General features: G+C 34.0%; 2 protein-coding genes across 2 annotated transcripts; both read left to right on the plus strand.

Moving 5' to 3' along the window:
* Nucleotides 1-22: 22 nt before the first annotated feature.
* Nucleotides 23-2,856, plus strand: LOC112575552. Its single transcript, XM_025257488.1, has one exon. The coding sequence runs from the start codon at nt 57-59 to the stop codon at nt 1,221-1,223; it is 1,167 nt and encodes a 388-aa protein (XP_025113273.1). The 5' UTR covers nt 23-56; the 3' UTR covers nt 1,224-2,856.
* A 307-nt stretch (nt 2,857-3,163) lies between these two features.
* On the plus strand, nt 3,164-10,121 carry LOC112575580 (syntaxin-6-like). Its single transcript, XM_025257531.1, has 8 exons — nt 3,164-3,360; nt 3,738-3,907; nt 4,524-4,618; nt 5,261-5,332; nt 6,094-6,207; nt 6,418-6,524; nt 6,778-6,872; nt 7,209-10,121. Exons 1-8 carry the CDS (start codon nt 3,326-3,328, stop codon nt 7,283-7,285), a joined length of 765 nt encoding a protein of 254 aa, XP_025113316.1. The 5' UTR covers nt 3,164-3,325; the 3' UTR covers nt 7,286-10,121.
* Nucleotides 10,122-12,420: the final 2,299 nt, after the last annotated feature.

The raw sequence follows: 12,420 nt of genomic DNA on the forward strand, positions 1-12,420 counted from the left end.
GATGCCAAGAAGTCTCCGATTGTTATGATGTCACAGAATTACCCGCCGTTCTATTTATGTGGAGGTCTTACAGCTTCTCTGAAGCGCCACAAAATCTGTGTTTTCAGATGGATTCGTCAACAGAACAAACGGAAATTTCACCCACAGACTTAAACAATCTGAAGTCTGTGGCTGCGCCGGCTGAAGAAACCAGTGTCGACAGTGCCAAACGGTATGAAAAGTCGGATCGCTGGCATAAGCCTGTTGTTGACAGTATGCAGGCAACGGAAATTCCTTGTGTGAAACCAAAATATGGCTCAAAAATTATTGGCCTGCCAGAAGAAAACATCAAATACAAAAGAAAGCCAAAGAAAAAGAGGTGGAAGAAAGTTGAACCAACCGACATGGGTTTTAGACTTTCCCTTTTCCCTAGGGTACCAGTAGTTGTAGCTGAAAATGATATGCAGCAGGAAGCCGATTGCTTATCAGCTGTCCTGGAAGAAATGAATGACACAGAGGAAAAAGTTCGTCCATTCTGCAGTCTTTTAAGGCTGGAAGGATCAAGCAGCACCAAAGACAAACTAGTGCGGAAAGACAGCAACCGCAGAGAAGTCAAAGCTCACAAACAGATAAAAACTAAAAACATTACCTCTCTGTTAAACAACCATGGAAGAAAAACGCTGTATATCCACTTCAGAATTTACAAGATGCACCCCTTCCTCCATTGCTCTGCTCACTGCCACCCTAATCTTCCACAACCACCCAAAAAAGAGGGAGTGTGCCTGGAGGTGGCAAAGTCAATTATGAAAGCTGAGGCAAAACTGGCGACTTCTGTCAATAGATCGATTCGCAGATCCCGCCCTCCTCCACCTCAAAACCCTTCTCATGAGTTGCATAGTGGCAATGCATCCTCGGACCTCCCTGTGGATGTTCTGTCCTTTTTCATCAATCTGCAGCACCGAGAAATGACACCAGAAGACTATGAAATGCTTCTGATGCTTGATGAAAGTGTTGCCCCTAAAACCCTTGATGAGAGTGCTCTGTGCTGTTTCCAAACTGATGTTGTGAGTGAGGTCACTGCTGGGGATATATGTTCTGTGTGCATAGAACCCTATGAAATTGGACAAGAGCGCAAGTTCTTGCCATGTTCCCATGTGTTTCATGTAAAGTGTATTGACATGTGGCTGAAGAACTCTTCCAGGAACTGCCCTTTAGATGGATTACCAATTGATCCTGTATCCTAGCATTATATTTTATGCTAATTTGTTTTCAGGGTTTGAGAAAGTGAATCTTCTAAACTTCAGTACCACTTAAACTACAACATTAACTTACCGCTTCGTGCACCAGTCAAGAATGTGACATGTCTTGGGTTCCATCAGTTGGAGTAGATAGTTTTTCCAACAAGTATTTTAGCTATGGCTTGTATGCAAATTGTAATAATTGTGTGTTGATATCTTGAGCATCCTTCTTCTACTACTGACAACATGTTATGCCTTCAGTGCCCTTAGTTGAAAAAAATCAGTAAGATCTCTTTTTGTCTCAAAGCATTGATCATTAAAGCAGTGCCATTGTTATAACATTTTTAACTAAAAAACAATGATTATATCTGTTTATCATAGGAGAGTGAAAAACATCTTCGTCACTATAAGATGTGTAAATATCAATGTAGGTAAGTTTGATGTGATAAGGCCAATAAAGTGTAAACTATTTTTCCTTTTTGTTACAGTTGAGTTATTGTAGATTTACAATAATTTGCAGACAATATGTGATGCATTGCACATCTATTCTGGAAAACTACTACAATGTAGCTAGCCAGGAAAAATAGTTTTGATCATTGTCGATCCCTACTCTGTGGTTAGTGGCAGGTGTTTGAAGTTGAATTTTAGTGAGTAGTCAAGATCTAAGTTTGTATTGTTTGGTCCATCATGTCAAACAAGAAAAACAAGCAAATTTGTGCATGTTCAGCTGTATGACACCAGTAGAATAGACAAAACTGGGGAGGCAGTGCCTTTGTTACAGCAGATTCATAATCACTACAGCATAATCATTTGAACATTTTATACATGGATTTTGTTAGTATTCTACTATAATCTTCTTTAAAAGTTTCATCACAGTTAATATTCTTTGTATTTCTCTGATACAGTTAGAAATTGTACTTCTCTGCTAGCATTGGAGAAGTTTTTAAAAATGTGAGCTACACAAAGATTTTTACCAGATTATATTGTGTCACTTGTATTTGTATACATGTGCATCATTAAAAAAAGGTTTATAATAAAAAAAAAAACACTTTTAATTTAGTAACTTTTTTGTTGATCTGCATTTCTACTTGCATTGTTCAAAGAATAATGTATTTGAAAATGTGTATCAAATGCTATTGTTGGACAGTTAAAGACAATTATATATGTTTTATGTTCATAACATGTCATAAATATTAATATATATTATTTACATAATACTAATTGTTATCAGTATGGCTTATAGTTGATGATTTATGAATTTTTTTTAATACATGTTTGTTTATTTACAACTGTGTGTACGTCACCACCAGTCTTTCTGATTGTTGCCTATACCGCAGTTATTTGTTTGGATAATTTAAGGATGAAACGTGAATTTCTGGCTGTGTTCACTGTGCATGTGTGTATATGTTGTATGTTTGCCTGATTGTAATGCTCTGTCATGTGACATCATTCTTGCTGCACCTTGTATTTTTTGAGCTCGCCTCTGTGTTGGGATATGCGCTATATAAATCTTGTTATCATTATTATATTAACTGATCGATGGAGATCGATTTTCGTTGACCATTGTGATAAAATCTAAAGAAATAATATAGCATAATGTTTTGTGATTCCAGTATCGAAAATAAAGGATAGACTGTGATCATTTATTATCTTCTGTTGTAAAAGGATGAATTTGAGGAGTTTATGATCGGTCGAAAACGTATACTTGAAAAAGGATCGAGGGAGGGAATCGACTTATATATAATTCCAGCTTTAATTTCGACTCAGGCAAGATCTGCCGTTTGATTTGCATGTCATTTTGATCGAGCACGTAAAGATAACATACATGATGCGCTGTGGAAAGGAGTGAAAATCTAATCTCATAAAATTATAAGAGGAAGAAAAGCTAAGAAACATGATCCGAAACACTTTTATTGTTTCTATGGAAGCCTGTCGGGAATCCCCGGAAGTAAGGAACCTCCTATGACGTCATTCATATGCCACTCAAAATGGCTGTCGACACGAACTTCTCAGCTAAAAGATTGCAATAACGGAAATTTTATTTCTTGAACATAGGTAATAATAATTAACGTTAAAAAACAGTTTGACTTGGCTGAGAGTAATATATCATGTCGTTGGAGGATCCCTTTTTTGTCGTCAGAGAGTAAGTAAATCACACTATTCACTTATTCCATTTTGTAAAGTGTTACAATGTCTACAAAATATAACAAAATATTGTCAGAAATATTTTATCAATATACAAATCCCATTTGTTAACCTTAAAGGGTAGAAGACATTGCAGACCGATCTAAAACGCCGTTTCTTTGTTATAATCCTGTCATTATCAATATTTACACAACATATTTACTTTTATTGAACATGCAGTCTTGATCGATTTTGATCACGGAGTTTTAGATATAAATAAAATAGTTCATCACACATACACACATATTTTGGTATAGTGTTATTATTAATGAGTTAGTGGCAAGATATTAATTTTTCAGTTTTTTGTAATTGTGTCTAATTTAATCACACCTACAGTGAAGTTCAAAAAGCATTACAGACTGCTAGGGGATTACTTGCACGATGGCGAGAACTGCAGGAGGAGCCTACGATGGTTTCAAGAGAAGAGGTTGAATATACAACCAGTGAGCTTCGTAACAGTCTGCGAAGTATAGAGTGGGATCTAGAGGACCTTGAAGAGACAGTGAATATCCTTGAAGAATGATGCTATGTAGTGACTCTATAGGGCTTTTATAGATTGTATTAATTAAATAGTTAATTATTACTATAAAAATGAAAACAAGCTATGATAGTAAAGAGATATAGCATTATTCACTTACCCTGGTAATTGCATAAATTAATATTAATCTCAACATACTTGAAGCGACTATCATGTCTAATTTTCCATTTTTCCCATAATGCAAGTCCTTTTTCCCACCCTTCTGTTTGCAATATCATGTTGCTCTCAGCTCTTGTTCTTGTTATTTGGTTCCTCATTGTGTTTTTCTATTTGGTTTTATTCTTTGTTTAATATGGTTATTTATTTTTTTATAGTTTATATGTTATTTGTTTGTTTTCCTGTCCCTCATATGCTGTCCATGTTTCGTTCGTGTTCTTAAGCACTAAGAGCATGCTCCTTGGGAGTGTGAGTATGCGCTTTGAAAATTTTGCATTTTCTATTATTATTATTAATTGTTGTCTACAGTTTGACCATTTGTAAGCAGTAGCAGGATAGTAAATGAGGCAAAAAGTGTTTAATTGAGAGGAGTAGTTACTGAAATCTAGTGGGGAGACAAGCACAGAGTATTTCTTTAACTTCATCAAGTATTGTGGAGAAGAATCCAAAAAAATTCAAGATTGATGAGTTTGAGTTAAATGACAGAAGAAATTTTATCGACAGAACAAGGGCGACTCTCAAGGTGTGTTTATTTCTTTCCTAAAATTACTTTCCATTTCTTTGTACATTATTCTTTGTTTGTCGATGGTCTTGTGTGTATTGAATTATTTGATAGATGGTGATCAAAGAAGATAAAAGTCTTAAGAAAGAAATGGCTAGGCTTTATTTTCAGTATGTTGTTGCTAAGACGCAGAAGACTTTCCATTTGTTTGTTGTGCAACATGTCAGTTTCCTATGTTGTAATACATGCAAGAGATGTATACTTATAATTCACTCTCTCTTTCTCTGTGTCTCTGTGTGTGTTTTCGGGGTGCCGAACTGTATCTTGCACAAAAAGCATGATTTATTAGTTATCAGTCAGAGTCATCAGTTGAGCTTTGGTGGAAATAATAACAATGTGAATATAACATACATCATCACGACCAAGATAGATCACACTCTCTGTGCAGACCACTAATGATAAATGAAAGATAGCAGTGGATGGTGAGGTACATATAGGCACACTGAACAACATAAAGATGAAGTACAAGAGTAGAACATAAAGTAATGGATGAAGGTATGAAGGGATGTAGGTACTATATGGAAGTTATTATTATTATTTAATATATAAAGTGATTGAAACTGTAAATGCTGCTTCATTTAATTACTTAATGTTTAAACTTAGGACATGAAAAGTCAGATCAGCAGTCCTAGCTCTCACTCAGCTAATGGATCCACAGATTCCAGTACCAGACAGGTAAGTTAATACTGCAGTCCCTTGCATGAAGAGATAAATTGTACATTACTAATTTCTTCCATATAATAATATTTGTTTTTCAAGTTTTTGTCTAACGTTCATCACACAGTTCATACTCATGAATGGCATACTCATTTTCCTTACGATTTAGGAAAATCTGTTTTATGTGAAGGAAGGCATATTAAGTTTTTAACTTGCCTGTTTTACATAAAATGAGATGAAACGAGATGATGGGAGATTAAAGGAAAGGGCTGGACATGGGGTCACCTGTTTGGGTTTCAGTCGATTGACATCGGTGGCAGACTCTGGTTGAGGCCTTATGTGCAGCCTGATGCACGAAGAGGAATAGATAGATAGATATTTTATATAAAATTATGTACTACTTCTTAAATATAAGTGAGATGGTACATAATATATTATTCTGCAAAGGAGTAAAATATGTTTGACTCCATTGTAATGTACTTTCCACAATAGCTACATTAAGGTACTCTGTCCAATTGTGACTGTAGTCATAGTGCAATTCTTGGTCATTACAATTCCACATTAACACAGTAGGGGTTACAATTATTCAGTAAATCTAGGATCCAATGAATTACAAGGCCAAGTTGTCCACGACAACTTTTCTTGTACTTATAAAGTAATTATGTAGGAGAGGAGATGTTCTTTTAAAGATCTGTATGAGGATTACAAGATTTTGATTTTGAGTGAAAAAAGGAATCATCACAAAATGACTGGACGATCATTTTTTTGGTGTTTTGCAGGCATTGCTAGCTTCTAATGGTCCTAGTAGACCCCAAGATCGATATACTCGTCTTGATGCAGAAATGGAGCGAGCCAATCAGCATTACATTGATGAGACCAATCAACAACAGCAGGTAATGTCTTGCCATTGGTTGTATGTATGATGTAAATGTTCATCAGGAATTGAGACAACGAGTAGACATTTGGAAAAAGGAGTTTGTCATTGTGAACGTAAGAGTGGACAAATGGGGATGCAGTCAAATATCCTTTGCCTTGAGGAGGCTTTTTTGTATTAGAAGCAGATTAAGTGATATCCCTGCCCAGCACCATTTTTTATGTTTCAGCTGCTAATACGGGCGCAGGATGATCAGCTAGACATGATTGGCTCTAGCGTGGGTGTTTTGAAAACCATGAGTCAGCACATAGGCAACGAACTTGAAGACCAGAATGCGTGAGTACTACTAGACCCTTTTGACTGTTCCAAAAGATTTGTTTCACCATAGACGATTGTGACGTACCAGTATTAAAACGTTAGTCCATGAATGTATAATGTTTATATTTAATGTAGTTGCAGTAGAATGGAACAACAGGGTAGCTTTTCATTCAAATCTTCTTCAGCACTGATCAAAGCTTATTCAAGCATTGCAGTTTTAACTTGCCGGTATGAATTCTTGCCACATTTTATCTTATCTGTACCATTTCAGAATGCTCGATGATTTTCGTCATGATATGGATCACACTGAAACGAGACTTGACCAGACAATGAAAAAGATGGCCAAAGTTATGCATATGTCCAATGGTAAGTTTCCCACTATCTTTATAGATGTTTAAAATTTCTTTTAGATATATTTATCATATAGAATGATTTTACATCTCTATTTTTGTTTTGGGAAATAAAATGCAGAGAATGCCTTAGTCAGACATCAAGATTCAACACAAAAATTTATTATAATTTCACACAAAAATTTCTGAAGCAGAAATTCTTCAAACCTATGGACCTCCATCATATGCACACATATATAAAGATGGTTATGTTTTGTTTCTGTTTGTTGCCCTGAAAGGGATAATGAATGTCTGTCTACTTATAAACTACAAATGCTTATTTTGTGTTTGCTTTTTTTTTTTTTTTAAACAGATCGCCGGCAGTGGCTTGCCATTGTTGTTCTTCTGGTTGTCCTTGTCATCGTCGTCATTCTTTTCTTTGTTCTGTGATGAAATAGGAGAGGAGTATTTTGTTTTTCAAAACTTGTCTTCAAACTCTGAACTATACTGTCAAAAATGCTACAGCTTCCAGCAGTTTGCACAGATGGCCTTGAAAGGCTTTCATCATCCTCCATCTTTCCTATGTTTGCCAAGCCCAAATCTCAAAGGAAACGTCATGAAATGGCACTTTGCTTAAACTTGCTTAACTACCTAGAGAGCAAGAAAGATCTGTACATTGTTAGAATCACTGTCTGAACTTTTGTCAATGTAATATAGAGTGATGTAAAACTGTGATGCTGCATTTAATGTTTTACTTAAAGGGATCTCCACCAGCATATGTGTCACATGGATTTTGATATAGTGATTCACAGCAGACAATAACAAGTGAGTTGTCTTGTGTCTTGCAGTTTACAATGTGTTTTATTTCTCAGACAAAAACCTTTGCAGCCATAACATGTATTGTGTAATAATAAGTTGTAAAATACATGGATGTCATTATGTCTGTATGTCTTGCATGAGGTTTACCTTAGGTACATATTTTCCTAATGAGTAATAAGGACAGTGAAGATTTTTGTCTGTGCAAGAGTTTTTCTGTTTGTGAGCGTTAACTATTTTTTTCTTTAATTAGGAGTACAATTGTCAAAAATTCTTGCCTGTTGAGTGTGCACTTGATTTCTTGATGCAAGCACTGTTCATTGTTGTCTGAAACCCTCAAAAGTGATCAACAGCTTAAAGAAATATTGAAAACAGGGACATCATTATATTATTATTAATTTAAGAAATATATGCACAGAAATAAAAACCGTTCTTAAGAAACAGTGATAAGAATAAATTGTGCTGATATTATGTTTAAAAGATATACAAAGTTGATTTATTTTACAGCCATACGTGTCTGTTATTATTTGTTTAGTCATGTGCTTAAAAGTTGTGAGATATTTTGTGAACTTCAGATGTACACATTTATGTATTTCAGCATTTTGTGTCTTTGTGATGGTCCTTTTTGAATGTGCTCTTTTCTGGACATGCGTGGTTGATGGTTGATGATTTGGGTCTAAGTCATGATTTGGGATTGTGAATGAGAATGTGCTAAAGTTTTACTGTACAAAACTACCAAGGCAGTGTGTAATACTTGGAGGCAGATGATATTTATATTTGTGTAATATCCTGCATGCATGTAATTATCATAATTCATACAATTATATTTGTATTTAGAGAAAGTGCATGTTAGGTTGAGAGCGATAACTTATTAAGTAAAGCTTAACCATGCGGAGAGAGATAATGAAATTTTGACTTAAAATAATAGCATGCTGATAAAATGATCATTTAATCATGCATATAAGCATTCAAAAGGCACTTCTAAATATGAGTTATGTGATATGTAATATATAACAGAGTATGTCAGAGAACAAATGTTTGTACGTTCTATTATGGTGGCTGCAGGCAATGACAGCATCTAGGTTCAAACAGCTTGTTCTGGAATGCATCAGAGTATAATTTAAATCTGCACTGAAGCAGGTACAAGATCTGAAGGCATGGTAGACACCAGGGACCACAGAAGTCTATGTTTACATTATTTTAGTTCATACTTATAGGCCATAGTTAACATAGTTAATCTCTTTGCATTTTTGCTTTGGATTGGGAGCAGGAAAGGGGCTTAACACGAAGATTGATGCCTGTATGTATAGCCACTTCTGAGGTAACTTTATCAAAAGTGTGTGTAGTGATGTTGAGGAGGACCACAAAGAGCAGCTTTGCACCACCAAAGTCAGGTTATACCTTTCTAAGATAAAAAGAGAATTGCTTTGAAAGTGCCTGAAAATTATTTCTGTTCATTTTATTTGTTGTGTCTTTTGTTTTGTTTTATTTGCCTAAAAAATGTTAACTCATGGTAGAATGTTCTTCATTTAAAACAGTTGCCTAGCTAGCTGACAGGATTCTATATTAATATTATTATCACGTTCTGAGAATTGTATAGGTTTTTCTTTAATTAAAATACTTTTACTCATGCTAGCTTTTTGCATTATTTGAAGCAGCTGCCTTACAGAAGGAAACAGCGTGGTTACTTGGTTTCATTGGTGATGGTAATAGTTTCTCCAAAAAAATGTACAAGCTATCAGCATTAGAGTAGAAGTATTTTAAATGCCAGAATTTAAAAAAAAGGCATTTAACAAAGCAAATGGTCAGTAATTTAGTTTGCCAGCTGGGATATTTTGCTCATAACTCTTAAAAAGGTTTCATTTGTACACACACACACTCCAGCATAAACTGCATGAGATCTTTAGCCTGATGATTATGAATATCAGCTAGACTAGCTAACAGTTGGCACCACTGTTAGATGAAGAATATTATCTTGGATTCATCTCTTTTTTTTTTTTTTTTTTGCACAATGTACCATGAACGTATCTTGGTGATGAAGCAGCAAGCGACTCTATACAACCAGTTTTGTTATATTCAACTTAAATGTGATACCAGTATTGTGCAAATAACATTAAAAGTCTAATATTTTAATTAACTTTGTTTTTTGTTTTTGTTGTGCTACTGAACTGATGAGAAAAATCAAAAACAAAATAGTGGGACCATTTGTCAGTCAAAATTATGTAGCTGTGTTTACTATTGTAGAATATAAAACTTTCTTTGTATTGAATGAAAATGATGCCATAACTCCTTTTTTTTCTTTTTTTTTTTTTTTTTTTGCAAGATGTTCTGGCATGCAATCTTTATTTGCTTTTTTCTTACAAGTTTTGTCAGCATGCCATTTGGACTAGGAATGACAAAGATGTAGTTTTTTTTACTGCATGTCTGACTTAACTCTTTTCAGCTCATTAGAACATGGTATAATTTTTTTTTTTTAAATTCTAAAGCAGTTGATACAAAAACTGTAAACTGTAGAGAGTTAGGCTGATTTATCAAAGGTTTGTGAGAAAATGAAATACATGCAAAAAAGAGATTTTTGGGTAATTAATGATGATGTCATGCGCAAATGATGAACTATTGCACTAGTCAACTGCTTAAGTATTGTTGATACATGTATTCACTTCGTGTACATAACTAAAATTAATACAGTTTGATAAGAACAAGATGTCTGAAGTTTCTGTAAGTTGTGCATAAGGTTACAAGTTTTTCTTAGAGTACAACAATGGCAGGAAACGAAATGATCTGGGCCAAAATTTAGAACATTTAATGATCACCATGTCGGATTGATTTGTCTCTTGAACTGTTTTCATGGGATCCGTGTACTTCATAAGTTTTTTTAACTTAGGGATTTGTTGTTTTCTTTGGGCTTGACTTTTTAATCCTTATAGCACTGCATATAAGTATGCACAAAGACAATGGCTTTTAACTGAAGACTGTGAAGATGATGTGGGTGGTGTTTTTTAAAATTATTATTGTTGCTGCTCTCAGGTAAACATTAGGCCACGAAACCTATACATTTTTTGAAAGGGGAAAGATTGAACTTTGCAGTAAAAGTAATGAAAATACCTATATGCTTTCCTTGCAAAACCACAATCGTGGCCCATTCTCAGTTTTGTTATTAGATAATAAAAAGAGATTGGGTGCTTATTTAGTTTGAAGAAGTCAGACAATTTGAAGCATTTTTTTTCTTTTTTATTTCTCCATTTTAGTTTGTCAGAATTGGTTCTCTATACTATGAGATTACGCTATATATAGCTTTCTAGTTTTTGTTTTGTCACTTTTTCACGTGCTTAGTTTATAGAATGGTTTAATCAAAATTGTTGGCTTTCTTGATGTTATTTCCTTTCTGTTATAAACTCTGATTTTTTTAAGTTTTGTAGCAAGTTCCTCCTAAACATCTTTTTGTATAATTTCCTGTCTCTGTTTCAGTCAAGTTAAAGCATTTGAATTTCTTTTACTTGATATTATTTTGTAGTGATCATTTTTGCCTCAAAACTGTAGCAAATCCTTTACTGGTTTTCAATTCATTATATGTTATACTGTCCCATTGCAGAAAGGCTTCACCTGCTTTTCACAGATATTAATGTTGGCCATATTTCAGAGAATTTATTTATTAAGCCATTAATTCCTGACAGTTATTTTCTAAGATTACATGTTACTACCTTTGAAGCACTCTTTATAGAAAAAGGTATTTAGATAGGCTTTCGTAATTATTTTCAAGGGTGCATGTATTTTTATATTTATTTTAAGTTGACTAAACTGAAAGGCTTTAAAAGGTGTAGAATGATATTTAAATTTATAACAATGAAAAATTATGCAGTCGTGCATTACACACCTTTATAAAAGATTTTAAGTTTTAAATGTTGATTAACTGGGTTGATAAGGGTTTGATTTTTTTTTAGTGTTTATAGACCTATATTTCAGCTATGAGTGAAAGGTATCTGTAATTTGTTTGCATTATTTATTGGTGACCCAGACCATTCTCTGGAATTGTGATATCACCATCTGCATGGTGATTTCTAAATATTTAATGCATATACCTCTTTAAGGTCAGCCTACAGCAAGAATTTACGCTATGGCAAAGATGTTACATTTTCTCAATAAACGCAGCACAACACATAGAGATTTTAACATTTTAATTTTTCTTTCTGTCACTCTAAATTTAGCCAATCTGATTTCATTTAAGGCCTGAAGTGCCTGTTCCTCTTTCTAATATGCATGAAAAAATTTATGCAGATAACACATGAACCAACATGCACACACACACACATATATATAGTCTTGCGTATTGTGAGACATTGTAACAAGTCATCCTCTGCCCTCTTTAGTTTTTGGCATCTTATATGATTATGATCTCTTATAATATTATACATTTTTGATCTGTTGGTAAATGGTATTTTCAGTAGGTAGATCAAATGCCATGCACCTCTTCCCTTATTCAAAATAATATAATAATACTCTTTAAAAAGCTACTTAGAGCTGTACTAAATTATGATCTGAGTAGCACTTTAAAAGTGAGATTTACATATTTCCAGTGCTTTGTGGCCTTTTAAAAGGAAATATTTTGCAAAATTATTTTATGTAATACATTGTGACAATTTTCCTTTAATTTTTGTTTAATCTTCACAACCAAAATTTAGGAATACTTGACATCAGGCTTGTATCAAGGGGGAAAATATATTTATAAAATTGTTTCTGCCTTGTTGTGATTTGTGTGGATATGTATGCAG

Source organism: Pomacea canaliculata, linkage group LG11 (genome assembly GCF_003073045.1).
Source record: "Pomacea canaliculata isolate SZHN2017 linkage group LG11, ASM307304v1, whole genome shotgun sequence".
NCBI classification, from domain to species: domain Eukaryota; kingdom Metazoa; phylum Mollusca; class Gastropoda; order Architaenioglossa; family Ampullariidae; genus Pomacea; species Pomacea canaliculata.

Coding starts and splice junctions, on each gene's coding strand:
- LOC112575552 (XM_025257488.1), top strand. CDS start 57: ATGTGGAGGTCTTACAGCTTCTCTGAAGCGCCACAAAATCTGTGTTTT.
- LOC112575580 (XM_025257531.1), top strand. CDS start 3,326: ATGTCGTTGGAGGATCCCTTTTTTGTCGTCAGAGA. Junction 3,908..4,523: donor GGACCTTGAAGAGACAGTGA/ATATCCTTGAAG, acceptor TAACTTCATCAA/GTATTGTGGAGAAGAATCCA. Junction 4,619..5,260: donor GAACAAGGGCGACTCTCAAG/GTGTGTTTATTT, acceptor GTTTAAACTTAG/GACATGAAAAGTCAGATCAG.